The sequence below is a fragment of the Carassius auratus genome, chromosome 15, assembly GCF_003368295.1.
Source record: "Carassius auratus strain Wakin chromosome 15, ASM336829v1, whole genome shotgun sequence".
In the NCBI taxonomy this organism is placed as follows: domain Eukaryota; kingdom Metazoa; phylum Chordata; class Actinopteri; order Cypriniformes; family Cyprinidae; genus Carassius; species Carassius auratus.
In genome coordinates this window covers 15015819-15034268 of record NC_039257.1, presented here as the reverse complement: position 1 = coordinate 15034268, position 18450 = coordinate 15015819, and the positions used below count along the sequence as shown (strand labels likewise).

Genomic DNA, 18450 nt, shown 5'->3' with positions numbered 1-18450 from the left:
TGACTGTCACATTCTAAGACAAGAAACATTTCAAACATGGATTACACTGTAGTTTATAGGATAAACCAAATATGCATCCAAGCAGGTTCTATAAAACTAAAAGCAGTGTTTCAGAGCAGTGCATACAGTCATAAAATAGGTTACAGCCTAAGGTTCTTTTGTTTATAAAGTACATAATTTTGCTGTATTATATGACTCATATTTTCAAAAAGTATCCATGTCATACAAATAACTCAAGCTGAGCACCACTGACCAGAATGATTGCATGGAGGGGAACTACAAAATACATTGATATGAAGCAGCCTTATATTTATGCTGTCATGCAAATTACTGGTTAGTTTGTCTGAGAATTTCTGTAGTATCAGCCCTGAGCAGTTTCTCAGTTCTCACGCTTCAGTGAGATTCAAACCGACTTACAAAGTTCAGAGACAGACTGTGGTTAATCTGAATGAATTAGACTGAATTAACACCATCATTCTGAATCAAATGTAATATCTTTAATAAACCTTTCAACTAGAGAGTATCCATCATACTAACAATTGTTAATAACATAAAGTATAAATCTGAATAAATGTGCATGTTGTAATGTAGCATATTAATTCATAAACATGAAAGTGGCAATAACTTAACAGAACAAGACTGTGGTTTAACAGAATAAGTTGTTTAAAAGGTGAAAAGTTCACAAAATGACCTTTTCAAATTGGCTGAAGCATGACACATTAAAGTGCATTTTTTATGTGCTGTACGTCTTGACATTTAAATTTTAAATTATTATTTAAATATCTCAGCTTCAGGCTGCCAAAATATTAGAACTTGCAAATGTTGCGATACTGAATAATGAAATAGTTGCATATTAACAATACAACATAATGTAAAATAATAGTCATTGTTTTGAAGACACAATGATCTATTACATTAAAAGAGGAATTACTTATAAACCTTTATGTTAACCGAATATGACCTGAATGTCCTATTTTTTGCAGAGTCATCATGATTAATATTGCAACACATACTCCTACAAGATATTTCATAACACAGAGATATCAAATTTCATGTGACCTTAAGAAGGAACTAAGAGGTTACTGAGAATATTTCAAACATATTTTTCAATATCTGAGCAGGTATTGTAGATGTAATGACAAGCGACTTGTATTTCCTCCAGTTACGAAGCACTGATTACTCAACATCCTTCATTCAGCTCAAGCTAACCTTGAGATTTGTTAAAAGACTAAGGTTTGGAACACCTACGCATAAAGACTGCTCTATACACCAAGACAAAAAGAATCAAAGAATTACATAGGAGAGATTTGACCTTCACTGATTGTTCATTTGATTGTTCAGATGTGTGTACAATAAAGAGAAAGAAAGGACAATCTGATGTTACTTCACCACAAAATGATTTGGTCTGTTACAGCTTAAAGAGCTCATACCATGACGAGTCATCTTAGGATATATATACCGGAATATGTTTTTTTTTTTTTTTTTTTTTTTTTTTTTTTCCTGTGGGTGTGTGTTGCCCTCTTGTGGCTGTTGGGGGGGAGAATATATAAAATCAATAAAATTCAGTTTTTACCACGACACAAGATTACAGAATGATATTACGTTACACAATAACAAATGGTTTTGTTAATCTTTTAGAATGTGTGAAAGGTTTTTGCATTTCACTTAAACTTATTGGACTGTTCTTGAAGGTTAACTTAATTAAGTTAGGCTACTAATTGCACATGTTGAAATAAAATGGATTGAAAGTGTATATTGCCCGTGGGAAATCTCGTTCAATGTTAACGTAATAATAAAAGCTGCGACTCTGGTGGGACTCGAACCCACAACCTTTGAATTGCCACATTCTTTACGCTAGAAGTCCAATGCGCTATCCATTGCGCCACAGAGCCCATGTAACGCACACATGCCAGGAACGTTTGGAGCCTAAAATGAAAAACCGGCTCAATAGTTTCTATACAAATAAAGCCCGGTTAAAATGCGGAGGTACTGTCACTTCTGTGTCTCCTTTCCAAAAACGAGCTTAGAAAGCAGACCACAGTGAGACGGAACACTGCAGCCCAAGAAGAACTTAATAATAATACTTAATAATACTTAATACTTAATAATATGTCTTTCGAAACGGATTGTAACACTCGGCTATCGCTTCTCGGTAGTTGTTCATTCTTAGAAAAGCACACCTTACTTAAGGCACCGCTGGGATTCGAACCCAGGATCTCCTGTTTACTAGACAGGCGCTTTAACCATCTAAGCCACGGCGCCAAGCTGCCACGTCAACATCGGGAGAACTATAAAGATCCTGAGAACACACTTGTGAGAGTTTGAACATGGACATTGCGAAAGAGAATGCCAATTAAATAAATCTCATCCCTCGATTGCTCTTTCCCCTTTTACCTTCTTTTTAATCAAATGGGCTGCATACCGCCTCTATTCTGCATTAAATCTATTGTATAAATGTATAATATAGGCTATAATTAAATATGTAACATAAATTATATAACATTCATAAAATAATATAAAATATATTCTATAAATGATTTCTATATTCTAAAAATTAAATCTATATTTGCTCCATCTTAGTGTTTTCGAAACGGACTGTTCTTGTCTTCTCCTCAACTATTCTACTCTTCTTTACACTTCACACTGACAAAGAATCTCTACTGCTGACAACGAATACAATGAGTGAGCAAGAACACACAACAAATGTCTTCTGCCAGTTTTTAAACATTAACATTGACCATTACTAGCAGGCTACAAGCAAACAAACACTTATTACAAAAAGGTACATAAACCCAGGGAGGAGGATGAATGGATGAAATGGAGTCAGTTTTGCAGTGGTACCATACATTCAATGTGCTTTCTCTTTCACATTGACATAGACATAGTTCATGGATTGGTTCAGATCATACTTCTGCACAAAGTGGTGAAACATGATGACTTCCACTCCTGGAAGTGGAGGAACCTCTGTCTCTGGCTCATTCTGCACTGGAGGAAACTGGGTGGAGGACAGCTTCTCACTGCTTGGTTCATTCACGAAAGGTGTGCAGATCCAGTAAGTTTTACAATTAAGGACAATATCTACATAAACTTGTGGAGAAGATGCAACAGAGATTCACAAAAAGACAAATGCAAAAGATTTACAGAGATTTGACATATCAAATGTGCAACAACACATCAGCATTGTCACTTAAAAAAAAAAAAAAAACATTGTTATGGGCCCATTAGAGGTTTAAAATATAGATTAGCATATACCATAAGAACCTGAATTTTTATAATATTTGAATAAAAGTATAATAAAAAAATAATTGAAATAGTCCTACAATAAGGTAATATAAACAACTCTTATGTAGACTTTCAAACTAGGGTGATGCTGACTTCCAGACTGGCCAACAAAAATGTCAAAATGAAGCACTTCATTTACCTGATTATAAACCTCCTTGTCAGACTTGTTCATGCGATGAGGAAAACTCCTGACAATTTATTCTAATTTCTTATGTGACTGTGATACATGCCTGATCTAGAGTGCTGTGTAAAAGCTTACTATTAACATGTGTAAAGTACTTGAATAAATGTAACTAATTACTGTACTTGAGTATCTTGAGTATAAGATATTAGCAACTTTTACTCTCTACTTCGCTACATTTTTGAAAGAGTATCTGTATTCTTTACTACACTACATTTGTTAAGAGAGTTGCAGTTACACACTACTTTTTGCATGCCACCTAGCTTTTCTGTAGCAGTTTATATATGCTACAAAAAATGTGATACTGCCAACTACTGGGCACTGAAAGTACTATATCTTGTGCATGTTGCCCTTACCCAAACTTGTCAACAAGGCTACTTTTTATGAATGTGAGTTTCTTAGCCAGTAGTTGTGAATCAAAGGTGTAAATAATTATAAATGAGATGAGGACATGACTGATTTCAATGTAATGGTTGTCTGTTTGCCCGTCATTCTGTTCTTTGATCCCTGTTGTTTTTGGCTTGTTGTTTGTTCTAGCTTTCCCATGAAATGTCTGCACACAGATCCTTGCCTCTACCTGTTTCCTCAGCTTCTCCACAACGTTAAAGTTTTTGACTGGCATGCCTCTTTGACTTGTGCATCTTTGAGCCTATATTTAGTACAAGTAAAATACTTAAGTTCTGTTAAAATCAGATACTCTAAAAATTTTACTCAAGTTTTTTTGGAATTGATGACTTGTAACGTGTAGTGTAGTAATTTTCACTGTGACATTCACTGTACTTTTACTCAAGTATGGTTTTCAGGCACTCTTTACACCTCTGACTATTATGCAAACAGTGGTGAAGAACTGATGACGTCTCAATATATCGCCCTCCGGTGTCTGAGAAGAAACAACGCACTTTACTGCACAGCCTTCTTTTTTGAGCACTTTTTTTCATATCCCACATCCATAAGTCTTTCCACCCCCCCCCCCCCCACACTAACATACGATGAAATTATTTAACTTTATTTTTATTATATGACGTTTTTACATGCCCTTATTGTATAGGTGTATCTTATATTTTATATTTGATCTAGAATAGATCAAATTCTGAGTTTTAGGCTCTAGTGTTACCTGTATGCACCGAGGGTCTGAGAGTAATGCAAACTCGATTATCTGTATGTATGTACTGTACATGTGGAAGAATTGACAATAAAGCAGACTTGACTTGACTTTTCAACTATTCCATCCCTCAGTAAGCGATTAATTTCCTTGGAAACCTCCTCCCATACACTCAGTGGTAATCTGCGTAGTTTGTGCTGCACTGGTTTAATCTCCCATGATGTGACAGTTTAAAGCTTTAATCAAGTCCTTGCCCAACACTGGCAATCCCATTTAGACCACATAGAAATTGGTAGGTTGCAACTCCATCAAGTGACACAGAAAACAGTGAAACAGCCTAATGTTGGTAAGTGTTTATGTGAATAAGTGACTAGCCTCACTTGAGGGTCCATGAGTTCACAATTTGCAAAATGTTTAATGAACAGTGTCTCAGGCAGGATGAACACACTTGACTCTGTATCAACAATCAGTTTAACTGTTATGAATTGAAGAAGTTCCTTGTGGTGCATACGATTCTAATTGCTGGGGTGTTGTTGGTTGGTGGTTAAGTAATGCCCAAAGTAGCAAACAAGACAAAAGCCATGTGCTCACACAAAACAAAAACACAAGCACATGGTCAGCAAAACAATAACAAGCCATGTGCTCACACAAAACAACACATGGTAATATCAAAGACATGAAGATAAGTCTTGCTTTAATCTGGCCTGTTATTTGTTGAGAGTATTTTAATATTGTATTCATCACTATTTGCTCTCAGTTCTGTGCTATCTTCCTCCCTGCAAAATAATTCAACTGAAAGGCATTTACTGAGCTCTCATGATTGCAGATCAACATGAATCATCAGACTGTCAAACCAAGTCGCCTTTATTTATATAATGTTTTATACAATACAAATTGTGAAAAAACAACTTAACAGTGTTAAACAGGAACAATGTGTTGATAATGCAAGAGGAAAATACAGAACAGTTTTCCAGATAAAGACAGTTCATTGTTGAATTCAGTGATGTAATCGTCCAGCTCTGTTCAGTTTAAATAGTGTCTGTGAAATCAAGTCAACAATACTGCCAGAATTTAAGTGTCCCTAACTAAGCAGGACAAATGCAGCAGTGGCAAGGAACCAAAACTCCATCGGTGACAGAAAGGGAGAGAAAAAAAAATACAACTTCGGATAGAGTGGCCTCAATCAGGGGTCAGTTCTCCTCAAGCCAGAATTTGGATTGTGAGAGGCTGAAAAACTCACCAGGTTTTCTTACACAAATGAACTGAAGAAGTGAGTGAGTGAGTGAAGTGACATTCAGCCAAGTATGGTGACCCATACTCAGATTTTGTGCTCTGCATTTAACCCATCCGAAGTGCGCACACACAGAGCAGTGAACACACACACACACACACACACACTGTGAGCACACACCCGGAGCAGTGGGCAGCCATTTATGCTGCGGCGCCCGGGGAGCAGTTGGAGGTTCAGTGCCTTCCTCAAGGACATCTAAGTTGTGATATTGAAGGTGGAGAGAGAACTGTACATGCACTCCCCCCACCTACAATTCCTGTTGGCCAGAGACTCGAACTCAAAACCTTTCAATTGCCAGTCCGACTCTCTAACCATTAGGCCATGACTCCCCAAAGAAACAGAGTAGGAGCAGCAGCAAACACTGCAAACTCTACAATAATCACAATCACTACAGGAAAGATGTGTGGACAGATGAAAGACACAATCAAGAGGGGGGAAAAAACAGACTCTTTGAATCTGGGAATGAAATGAAAGGTTTGAAACGATGAACAATGTAAAGACGTGTGTGGTTCCTCAGCATAATGAACTGAACTGACTAACTGAAGTCAGTAGAGCCCCTTTCACACTGCGATTCCGGCAAATACACGGGTAAAGTGTTCCGGCAATTATTCCCGGGTCACTAGATTTTGCACTTTCACACTGCCAGTGATTACCCGGGATAAGTGCGTGCTTTCACACACAACCCTTGAAGATCCCGTAACGACACGTGACATCAGCGCGTGACGTGTAATGTACGAGTCGAAAACGTTAAGCACGTTATACTTTCACTCAAGCTAGTAAAGGATCTCAGCTTCAGTGCGGAAAGTGAGGAACCAACTGATCTCTGCTTCATTACAGTTTGCACATTTTTTTGTCACGAACGATGATCTTCCTTCAAAACAGCCGGTAAAAGAGTCACGCGATAATATGCGTTATCACTACGACACAGCATTATATCTGGCTTTTGTTCACACAGCGCTCGTCCCGGGATTGAACCCGGTAATGTTACTAGGTCCCCGACCTGGGTTCAATGCCGGAATCAATCCCGGGACGTGTTTGCTTTCACACAGAAGGTGACCCGGCAATGTTTCGGCAATTTGCCGGGTCCAACGTGCAGTGTGAAAGGGGCTTAGGACTGCTGTGATCATTTCAGTTAGTTCAGTTCAAACATAATGAACATACAGCATAAACCAAACATCATCATCAACAAATCATACTTGAGCTTCAGATCACAGAAATGATGAATGAACTTCCACTGCCTCATGAGTCCATCATCTATTATCTGCTGGTTTTGAAGATGGAGAGACTTTAAATAACGTCTCTTCATGTTGTTTTTAATGACATTTATCTAGATGATATTTTATTTCTTGATGCATGATTGTGTCTCATGTGGTGAGGATGCAGCATCAGATCTGAAAGTGCTTGATCTGAAGATGATCTACTTACTGTGATTGTTTTTTGTATGACTGTGTAGAGCAGATGAATTATTGAAACACTTCCCACATCCAGTGCAGTTATACGGTTTCTCTCCAGTGTGGATCCTCTCATGTTTTTTCACGGTTCCTGACTGACTGAATCTCTTGTCACAGTATGAACACTTGTATGGTTTTTCTCCAGTGTGAATCCTCTGGTGCTGTTTTAAATGTTCAGCTGAAGTAAAAGTCCTCCCACACTCAAAGCACACATGGTCTCTCGCACCAGTATGTATTTTCTGATGTTTTTTTGCATTTTCTAAACATGAAAAACTCTTTCCACACAAATGACATGAATATGGCTTCTCCTTTGTATGAACTCTCAGATGTTTCTTCAGGTCTGAAGCTCTCAAAAATATTTTGCCGCACTGATCACATGTGTACAGTTTCTCTCTAGTGTGAATGTTCATATGTTCCTTAAGGTGTGATGATTGTGTGAAACTCTTCCCGCACTGATCACAATTGTACGGTTTCTCTTCAGTATGAACTCTCATATGCCCTGTAAGGTGTCCTTTTCGTGTGAAACTTTTCCCGCACTGATCACATGTATACAGTTTCTCTCCAGAGTGGATCCTCACATGCCCTGTAAGATGTCCTTTTAGTTTGAAACTCTTCCCACATTGATCACAAGTGAATGGTTTCTCTCCAGTGTGGATCCTCATATGCTCTGTAAGGTGTCCTTTTAGTTTGAAACTCTTTCCGCACTGATCACACGTGTATGGTTTCTCTCCAGTGTGGATCCTCTCGTGTGTTTTCAGGTCTCCTGAGCGACTGAATCTCTTTTCACAGTGTGAACACTTGTACAGTTTCTCTCCAGTGTGGATGTTCATGTGCATCTTAAGGCTTGATGGTTGAGTGAAACTATTCCCACATTGATCACATGTGAACGGTTTCTCTCCAGTATGAACTCTCATGTGAACATCAAATTTAGATTTGCTTGAGAAACTCTTTTCACACTGAGCGCAGGTGAAAGATTTCTTGGCTCTGGTTTCCTTAAAATCTTTCTGTTTGGATTGAGAGCAACTTAAATATTTTTCTCCATTTTCTGTATGATTTTTCTCCTCAATTACACTAAATACTTCATTCACCTTGTTTTCTTCAATCAACTCTGAAATAAAAGAAAAAATGGTTGATTTTCAGTTACCCTTATGTAAAGTAGACCATTTCTGTAACAATTTTTGGTCATTTTGATAAATTTTTGTAAATTATGTCCCTAATATTCTCCATGAATGAGGTAAATTGATCTTTCAATTATTATTAATGTTATTATTATTAAAACATTATTGGCACAAATCCAACATTTCTGTAGGGAGAACTATTAAATATGTGTGATCAACTACACAATTATGTTATTGAAAATTTTTACATAATGTTATTGAAAAAAGTATTATATTACAACAAATCTTAATCTGCTTGAAGCTTTACGACCTTCAGCCTCATTAATGAAGAATAAACACCAACCTGCTTGTTCTTTAGGATCTTCATTGTGTTTCATTCTGCAGGGTTTGTAGGAGGAGCTTCACTGAACATGAATTTCTGTGTGGCAGGAGCAGATTTGCTTCGTAATAAAATAATAATAATAATAATAATAATAATAATTTATAGATTTAGACAATTATGCGAGTGAAGCAGATGTCCTATGAGCCACACAAATATAAAATGTTAGCTCTTTGTAGATGATTAAATTGCTAAATTAAAATTAACGGCATCAGCACCGCACTCCCATATCTGTTAATTCACATAATCTATGCATTTCTGCTTTCTATTGTTAACATGAATACCATTATTTATTTATTTTTTTGGGCCCAGTATTAACATTTAAGCAGATATCTGTCTAGAAATATGGAACCGAATATGATGTAAATTCTTCCAAAATATAAATAACAGTAAGAATGAAAAATTCAAGCATAAACATTAATGACACCCATCTCTCGACTAGCAATTAGAGTCATATAACTACAATAAAGCACATCTAAATATAGTTTGATTTTATAACAACTACAGTGTATAGCTATGTGGTTTCATATGTCTGTATAGATTTAAAATAATCACACGTGACTCATTATACAGACTAATTATATTAAGTATTTAGCAGGAGATGGTTTCAATTTTAACAATGTAAAGTTACTATAACCATTTTTTTATCTGCTTACGATAAATCTCAAAAGAGGAATAACGTTACGAAAAATTGCAGCAGATAAAACTTGATATCGTTTCGCATTCATTCGCTTCACAGATCAAGAGACGTTCAATAACAGCACGAAATCACTCAAGTCTTAATTTAACGTTTTCCTCAGGTGTTTAAGTCGGAAAACACACAAACACTGCTGTACTCTAGAAACGCCCTCGTATGTGTTGCATAAACAGACAGTGTAAAATGTATTTTACAATTAAATATACTGAAATCTGCTCACCCCTGCTCTGGAGACGCGACGCTGAGGGAGCGCGCGCTGCCGATGACGTCATCGCTGCGAGGCTGGATCACCAGCAGATCATCAAAAAGCGCCATATTATATTTAGAACGTCAAAACATATATATATAATATTTAATTTATAATTAATTTATATATGTTTTAAAACGATTAGATTAAAGTTGTAACTTATACAGAGGGAGCATGAGCATGAATATCTTTGTCATTGTACAAGTAGCCTACAATAAGATCAGTTTCTGAACTGATGGTAAAACTAAAGACATTATTAACGGTTTTTACATTTATTTTAAAAACTTGAAGCTTGCGATTTTGGAAAGAGGCGTTAAATTTCCGAGTCATATGGCCAATCAGAGCAGACTGTACAATACTGTACAGTATTTGAAAAATAATGTGTTTTTTGAACATTAAAGCATGTCAACATATTCTGTTACACCAAATACACAAAATAATGATCTTTTAAAAAGCATCATATGACCCCTTTAATAGCTACAGAAATGTAGAAATGTGTATTAGCACATATGTGTAGATTACCTGTTAGATTTACCCAAAATTAATAATATTTTTTTTGTTTAACCTCTAAAGACACATCAGAGCCAGCGGCGAATGTCAGAAAGACTAGCCGAGTTGAGACTGCTCTCATCTGTAAACATGAGCACTGAGCTTCCTCTGATCACGTGGAGCTGATCGGCTCAGAAATTGGCAAAACACATTTTTAAATAGGCGCTGTCTCTATAAATAAACTGCAGATTTGAGCTTCAAACAACTACATTCTTGCCTGAAATCCTTTTTTTAAACTACATTTGATGACACAATAGCAGTAATATTTTGAAAATGATCTTAATAAATGGTTGTTGAAATCACAATGTTGCGTGAAGTCAACCATTCAGCATGCTCAGTGCCCAAGTCCTGCCCTTGAAAGTCCTGGACCTTTAGAAAAGATTTCCTGAGGGTCACTTCCTTAGGCCACAGCTGTCCACAGGGAGTTGACCTGTGTCGAGACAGTACTCTGTGGGCAACGAGTTCGGACTTGCCTCTGGTATAAAACTCTCTCACTAAGTCCCAGTATGGGCCTATTGTAAAAACAGATTGAAATGTGTCTCTACATGGATTTGGATGGACTTGGCTCTCTGCCTTAAGGAGGTAGGAGAACACTGTGCTCTCTCTGTTTGTGGAGATTGTTAGCAGTAGAAGACAGTGACACTCCCGTTTCATCTTAGCCTAACCCTGCATTTTTCCCAAAAGTATTTAAGCCCCAGTTACAATTCAGATACTGGAGGCGGTTCAGTGCTAACCATTTCCTCACATGCAGAATAGGAGCAGTTACTTAACCTGTGTTCAGTGAGGGCATTGCATACTCTGTAATTGTACTCAGTCTTTGAGGAAAGCTTTTTTTCTAGTACAGTAAGGCCAGGCAGGGTTTGCCACTGTCTAAACAGCATTTGTCTCATTGGATAGTTAATGTTATTTATTATACCTATGCTAAAAGGGGGTTTCGTTTCATACGGGAATAACAGCCCACTCCCACGATGAGCCACAAGCTGTCCCAAAGTTGAGTGTGCACACTTCGGAGGCCACGGATTTCGAAGGCCAGGCCTTGAAGGGCCCTCTGAAGTGTGCGAAAGATGCTCTGCCTTCGCAGGATTTCCTAATTGCGAGACCAGAGATTCCTGATTAGTGCTCTGGTGCATAGCAACAGTGCTAGAGAAGAGCTGACAAGAGGAACATCCTGCCAGGATAGTTGGAGCCAGTATTGCTCATTTTTTTGTGTTTAATGTTATAATTGAGGGAGATGCTGTCATATCTCAGGCTTAGCCAGTACTGAGGCCAGGTAAGTTAAACTGGTTTGCTGTGTCCTTTGTTGGATTACAACATTAAATGCAGGCATTGGCTTGGAGCTTAATTGAATAATGTAATGATACATATGAAAAACTACAAAATACAGATACATGTAGTCATTCAAATGCAGACTGATATCTTCTAAAGGTGCAATTTTATATAGATTATTTTCTTGAACATGGTGATCATGTAAAAAAAAGGCATAGTACAGCTCAATGTTCAGCAGCAGCTGTCACAGCTAAACAGTGCTCTCTCTGACCGGCCCGAGTCCTTCAGATGCAGCCTTTGATATAGTTAGCAAAATGTATTAATAATCTGACAAACTGTTGATATAAATGTATGTAATTTGCCTTTAAGTGTAATATTAATAATTATTTATATATTTCAATTAACATTCTTTTGAAAAAATCACATACACATGTAAAATTAAAAGCAGTATCGGTATCGTTAAAATAAAAAATAAAAAAAGTATCTGTTTATTATTACATGGATTTTTTTTTTAAATTATTTATTATTTCATTTTTTATTATTAAATATGTTTAGCAGCAGCTGCAAAAACAGTTTCATGTCCAGGAAAAATGTTTGTGGCCGAAAATTTCTGAAGTCACCAGCCATTGGCAGATGTGGCAAAAAAGTTTTAGTTTCAGGTCCTGCATGCATGTGTGTGTGTGTGTGTGTGTGTGTGTGTGTGTGTGTGTGTGTTTTTGTGTGTGTGCTCTTGTTTTTGTGACATATCAGGACACAACTCTGTATAATGACATGGGTATGACACAGGTATTAAAAGGCGAGGGTGACTTATGAGGACATAACCCATGTCCCCATTTTTTCAAAACACATAAAGCATACAGAATGAGTTTTTTTGAGAAAGTAAAAATGCACAAAGTTTTCTGTGAGGGTTAGGGTTAGTGGTAGGGTTGGAGTAGGGCCATAGAATATACAGTTTCTACTGTATAAAAACCATTACGCCTATGGGATGTACCCACTTTTCACAAAAACAAACGTGTGTGTGTGTATTCTTTTTTATTATTCTATGTCCTGTCTTGTCACTATCATTCTGATGCACTGTGGAGCTTCTGTCACTAAAACAAATTCATTGTGTGTGTAAACATTCCTTAAAACTAATTCTGATTCTGATATTATATACATACATTCCTTTGAGTCTTTCACATTGCTCTAGAGGAATTTTGGCCCACTCTTCTTGGCAGAATAGTTTTAATTCAGCCACATCGGAGGGTTTTTGAGCATGAATGTTTAAGGTCATGCCACAGCATCTGAGTTAAATCCAGACTTTGACATGGCCACTCCAAAACCTGGCGTGCGTCAGAAATAGGCTATCTGAGCCTATCTTTAGCGAAGCGGTGCCATTTCTGCTGTTTGCTCGGTAAAAACCAGGCGGCAAGGAAGGCGACCGGAAGTTGAAGTCGGCTGCGTGCTGCCATCTTGTAGCAGAACTTCACTTGCATTAGCATTCCCATTGACTCCCATTCATTTTGGCGTCACTTTGACAGCGAATAACTTTACATCTGAGGCGTTTAAAGACTCCGTTTGTCCATTATTTATTTCTAAAGATACACGACAATGTATAAAGGTCTCCATTGCCTCCTATGTTACATTATGGCCACGTAGAAACAGTTTTGTCAAAAATAGGCTAACGATTGCGTCATAACCACGCGACTCTCTGTAGCATTACCGTACAGGCAGGAAGAGAAGCTAGTAGGCAATTAACTTAATATGGCGTACTGGCGTTACATTTTAAAATACTATACAAAATAATTAATCAGAATACTTAATCCTGCTCACTCACGCCAAAGAACTCCCCGCTCAAGCTCGCCGTCTCTGCAAGATTAACGATGGCAGTTTGCACGCACAGCTACTAGAAGATTTACATCTGTCAGACAGGTTGCTTACGTCAAAAAACGCTAAAAATGGGCTTCAATTGTCTCAGTTGAGTTCCAATGGGGTCACTGTGTCCATTTCTTTTACTGTCTATGGTAAAAACTACAATACTACTGTTCTCAGCGGCGTGCGTTGGTGTTTTTTTTTTTCTCCTAATGAAGATGATGCAAAATTCCCACAATTGTATTATTATTGTTGTTGTTGTTGTTGTTATACATTTTTATGTATCGGCTGCCAGCGTGCAGGGAGGCTGCACATAGCAGTCATTAGACTAAATTATTGTAAATAATTGAATTCACGAAATGTACCATATGCATTGCATGAATTTAATACCATTTGTCATTACTTTAACTAAAGGTTAAAGTCCCCAAGTCTATTTTTACTTCTTATGGGGGGTCCCGGATTCCCCCAGCCCCCCTTTAATCTCCAGAACTGCTTTAAACGTATTATATCTTCTGTAAACGCTCATCACGCTGGGGGCTGTAGGGGGCGTTTACTATCCCTCTTTCCTGGTTTTGGTCGGGAGAGACGTGGGATTGGAACGGAGACGGATCCATCTGTATGCAGTTCACAGCGCTTCCGTCTCGGAGTATCCTGCCGTTTCCTTCCTTCAGAAACTTGGACACTCTACTCGATGGATGAATGCTAAAAGCGCCTCATACCCCCTCCTCTTTTTTTTGCTTTTCTTTATATTCTCCTTTCCTTAAAGGCGTTTCAAACGTCTTTGTCTCAGGAAACTAGCGCTTTCCATTTACAGAAACAACATCTTGAGGTAAGAAGCACGCGTTTGTTTGTAGCAACAGCTGTAGAGTTACAGTGTTACGAAGCACGGACTGAGATCGACCAGAAAGGATGGACTGTCGTTTGTACTCAAAATGTGCTTGTACTAGTGTTTATGTACTAGTAATAAAACTACTATACTTAATACTTATTGTTAATGTAATCTTGCACGTGTATAAGACGTACACATTGCACCAAAAGTAGATAAAAAGACGTACCGCAAAAAGGTTTAGCCACAAATTAGGGGTTTTTCTTTGTTCTCTGATTTACTTTGGGATTAACAGATAAAGATTAGTGAGTCATCACCCATGCTGCTCTAATGACCAAGTGGGCAACTATTTAAACTAACCCGTTCCTACATGTTCAAGACCGTTGCATTAACACAAAGATAGGCCATTATTTTATTCCTCCAAGTCTAGCTAGAGCCTCATCCTGACCAGACATTACTCATATTCCTTCCTGGTGTGCCATGTTACAAAATGCCAAGCTGTGATTCATAACTTTGTGTTTTTCCTGTAGAAGCATCATCATGAGCGTACTGCCCCCTGTACGGAAAGACCGCATTATCAGCCAGTTTCCTAAGGTACATGCTTTACACACAATGCACTCAATGTAGCTATTGTTTGTTCTGAAACCCATCCAGACCAAACCATCTGAAATCCATTTCCTCAGCCGAGTGTTAATATTCACTCCTGTTGTAGTGCTTCAACAAAGGTGCTGCTTTGAACACAGACGATGAATTCCACAGCAAGGTGAAGACGGCCTGTCAGCAGCAGAGGACAGGAACTGTGGGGTGAGCGAGATGTTTGCTTCTGAGGAATCGGTGGTTTCGGGAAAGTTTCAGAACTGCTTGGATGGATTGTCCAGCATTGATTTATCCAGTGCCTTTTCTTGTTTTCGTCCAGTAGGTTTAAGATCTCCAAGGTCATTGTAGTGGGTGATCTGGCGGTGGGGAAAACCTGTTTGATTAATAGGTGAGCAAATCTGTTAACGTTTAATAGCTGTATCAAAGAATTCAGCTTGCTTTTTAGTGATTGTTTGGGTTAATACAGCACGTTATTCTGTTGAACTTTTCTATGTTTTAGATTTTGTAAAGATGTCTTTGACAAAAATTACAAGGCCACCATTGGTGTGGACTTTGAAATGGAGAGGTTTGAAGTTCTTGGGGTCCCTTTCAGTTTACAGCTGTAAGTGAATTCTGTGGCAGTCCAGCTATCCATAAACCAGTCATTTCTATAGTTATTTCAAATAGGTTTTTGTTTTAACTGTTCAGGTGGGACACTGCAGGACAGGAGAGATTTAAATGCATTGCCTCGACATACTACAGAGGAGCTCAAGGTATACGACTCACCTGAAAATAATATTAAATAATGCAAATAAATATAATACTAAATACTAGTTGTGTCTAACGATAGTCAATATACAATCATGTAGAACCTCTGGTAATAGTAATAAAAGTTTAATTATCGTGTAATTAGATCATTAAATTTAATGTCTTTTCATTATTATTAAAAAAATATTATTTTTTAAAAGTAATTTTTTTTTTTTTTTTATATGAGGAATTCATATTCTTTTCACATTCCTGTTTTACAGCCGTGATCATTGTGTTCGATTTGACTGATGTGGCTTCACTGGAGCATACAAGGTAAATGACATCATCGCAGTAATTGCGTGAAATACACGGCGTGCTTCACACATTGAAATGTATCGTCTTCTTAAGGCAATGGCTGGAGGACGCGATGAAAGAGAATGATCCTACCAGTGTATTACTCTTCTTAGTAGGCACAAAGAAAGATCTGAGTGTGAGTGACCATTGTAATTATTTTCAATTGACATTATACTTAAAATCATGGCCAAGCATAATCCAGTACAATCTCCTTCCGTATACTTCCTACCACTGTGTCTTTCCTCCAGTCTCCTGCACAGTATACACTAATTGAGCAGGATGCCATTAAACTGGCCGATCAGATGAAAGCAGAGTACTGGGCTGTGTCCGCCTTGTCTGGTGAGTTGCTGACTAGCGAGACTGATATGTTAAATGGGGTTTGTAGCAGTTTTGTGTAGTGTATTACAAAGTCACTTAAAGTATTTTGTAAACCCTAGATAGAAGTTGCTTCTGTTTATGTTGTTTAAGGACTGTTTTTGTCACTGTAGGGGAGAATGTGACAGAGTTTTTCTTCAGAGTGGCATCTTTAACATTTGAGGCCAATGTCCTGGCAGAACTGGAGAAAAGTGGATCCAGACGTATTGGGGAAGTTGTTCGTAAGTACATTAACGATCACCCAAAAATGGAAGAAAAGACATTTACGGACAGTTTTGGAGAAATGTAGCATTACATCACTTGCTCACCAATGGATCCTCTGCAGTGAATGGGTGCCGTCAGAATGAGTGTGCAAACAGCTGATAAAAACATCACAGTAATCCACATGTAAACTGCATGACTCCAGTCAATCAATTAAATGTCTTGTAAATGAAAAGCTGTGTCTGTAAGAAACAAATCCATCAAGGCATTTTAACTTGAAAATGTCAATCCATAATCTACAACAGTGCTTCCTCTTGTGAAAATGTTCATCAGACAGTTTTTCATGTAAATAGTGCTTGTTCTGTGCACATTTCTTAACTTTATATATATATAGGATTATATATGGATTATTGTGAGGTTTTTCTTAGGTATTTGTACTCTCATTCTGACGGCACCCATTCACATTCAAAGGATCCATATCAGTGAGTAACTAATGTAATGCTAAATTTCTCCAAATCTGTTCCAATGAAAAAAACTAACTCATCTAGGTCTCGGATGGCCTGGGGGTGATTATATTTTCAGCCAGATTTCATTTTTTAAGTGAACTATTCCTTCAACAAAATTATTTAATCCACTGGAATTGTATTGCATCATGAAAAGAAGCTAAATATATTATTTCACCTGTCTGAGTGACCTGAATTCATTAATAGAGAAAAGTCATTCAGAAGGTATTACATATAAAAGATCATGAAGCAGTGATTTTCTGTAGAATAAGATGCACTGGTGAACAGTATGTATATGATAATGTTATCTTTGAATTTGAATGAATTTTTTTTTCTGCCACACAGAAATCAACAGCAACCCAAATAGCCTGTATGCAACTTCCAAGAAGAAACAGCCCAACTGTTGTCAGTAAAGACTGGCCATGTAAAAATGCCATCATTTGCACCAACATATAATGGTACCAAAGCAAAACATACACACAAATATACATATATACATAGGGAGAATCTACTAGATAAGAAACTGACTGTACAGAGAGCAGCGTGGTTTGTTATTCATAACGTGTAACTGAATATCTGCTGGATGAAAGAAAACATTCCTTCGTTGGAAAACTTGAGGTTTGCATTTTTGTGGTAAAGCCTTACTCTGTTTTCCCAAGACTTCTATGCACAATTTATGCTCAGTCATTATCAGTGATTATTACACTGTGTTGATTAAACATACATTTTATTTCACATTTTGCTTAGTTTACATTCAGAAGGGATTTTAAAAGGTACACAGGAGGATCATGCATGAGTTGCACAAAAAGCAATAAACAGCGATAAATATATTTTTCTATATCAAAAGTCCTGTTTATTAAAAGGGTAGTTTTCCTTGAAGTTATATCCATTTTTTAATTAGGTTCAAATTCTTGCTGTAAAGATTTTAAAAGTTTTAGGGCTTATATACTTTTTTTTATGTGATTGCCATTTTTATTCCAAATAAAATTGTTTTTCCTGAACTGAGCCATATATTTAATTCTTTTAAAACACCTCACAATAAATAAAATGGGTATTGATTTGATATATCATAGCAATACTGTTGTTTTGATTAATTACTGATTTTAATAATGTTACTATTTTGATTAAATCTTTCATTTATATGAAATTCATAATTGTTTATTTTATGACCCTGGAACACCAAACCAGTCTTAAGTCGCTGGGGTATATTTGTAGCAATAGCCAAAAATACATAGTGTGGGTCAAATTATTGATTTTTCTTTTATAACAAAATTTGGAATATTTAGTAAAGCTCATTTTCCATTAAGATATTTTGTAAATTTCCTACCATAAACATGTTCATTCAAAACTTCATTTTTGATTAGTGATATGCATTGCTAAGGACTTCATATGGACAACTTCAAAGGTTTTCTCAATATTTTCTCAATATCTAATTTTTTTTTTGCACCCTCAGA

General features: G+C 37.1%; 2 protein-coding genes and 2 non-coding genes across 7 annotated transcripts; 1 reads left to right on the top strand and 3 right to left on the bottom strand.

The window, feature by feature from the left end:
- Positions 1-1802: 1802 nt before the first annotated feature.
- trnar-ucu (transfer RNA arginine (anticodon UCU)) lies at positions 1803-1892 on the bottom strand. The gene is given in 2 exon segments: positions 1803-1838; positions 1856-1892. It is a non-coding gene; the product is annotated as a tRNA-Arg (tRNA).
- Positions 1893-2188: 296 nt separating this feature from the next.
- trnat-agu (transfer RNA threonine (anticodon AGU)) lies at positions 2189-2262 on the bottom strand. Its single transcript has one exon. It is a non-coding gene; the product is annotated as a tRNA-Thr (tRNA).
- A 3146-nt stretch (positions 2263-5408) lies between these two features.
- Positions 5409-9763, bottom strand: LOC113115235 (gastrula zinc finger protein XlCGF8.2DB-like). Of its 3 annotated transcripts, none has more exons than XM_026282670.1 (3): positions 9722-9763; positions 8769-8843; positions 5409-8415 (listed from the first exon to the last, which is right to left on the bottom strand). In XM_026282670.1, the coding sequence occupies exons 2-3, from the start codon at positions 8800-8802 to the stop codon at positions 7274-7276; spliced, it is 1176 nt and encodes a 391-aa protein (XP_026138455.1). In that variant the 5' UTR covers positions 8803-8843; positions 9722-9763; the 3' UTR covers positions 5409-7273. The 3 variants fall into 3 exon arrangements, with proteins under 3 accessions (XP_026138455.1, XP_026138456.1, XP_026138454.1); XM_026282671.1 differs by having other exon boundaries at positions 8769-8865; positions 9722-9746; XM_026282669.1 differs by having other exon boundaries at positions 8769-9751.
- Positions 9764-13984: 4221 nt separating this feature from the next.
- Positions 13985-17997, top strand: rab34a (RAB34, member RAS oncogene family a). Of its 2 annotated transcripts, none has more exons than XM_026282665.1 (11): positions 13985-14243; positions 14771-14834; positions 14953-15044; positions 15157-15225; positions 15337-15438; positions 15525-15589; positions 15845-15896; positions 15972-16053; positions 16166-16256; positions 16406-16513; positions 17342-17997. In XM_026282665.1, the coding sequence occupies exons 2-11, from the start codon at positions 14781-14783 to the stop codon at positions 17407-17409; spliced, it is 783 nt and encodes a 260-aa protein (XP_026138450.1). In that variant the 5' UTR covers positions 13985-14243; positions 14771-14780; the 3' UTR covers positions 17410-17997. The 2 variants fall into 2 exon arrangements, with proteins under 2 accessions (XP_026138450.1, XP_026138452.1); XM_026282667.1 differs by having other exon boundaries at positions 13986-14243; positions 15160-15225.
- Positions 17998-18450: the final 453 nt, after the last annotated feature.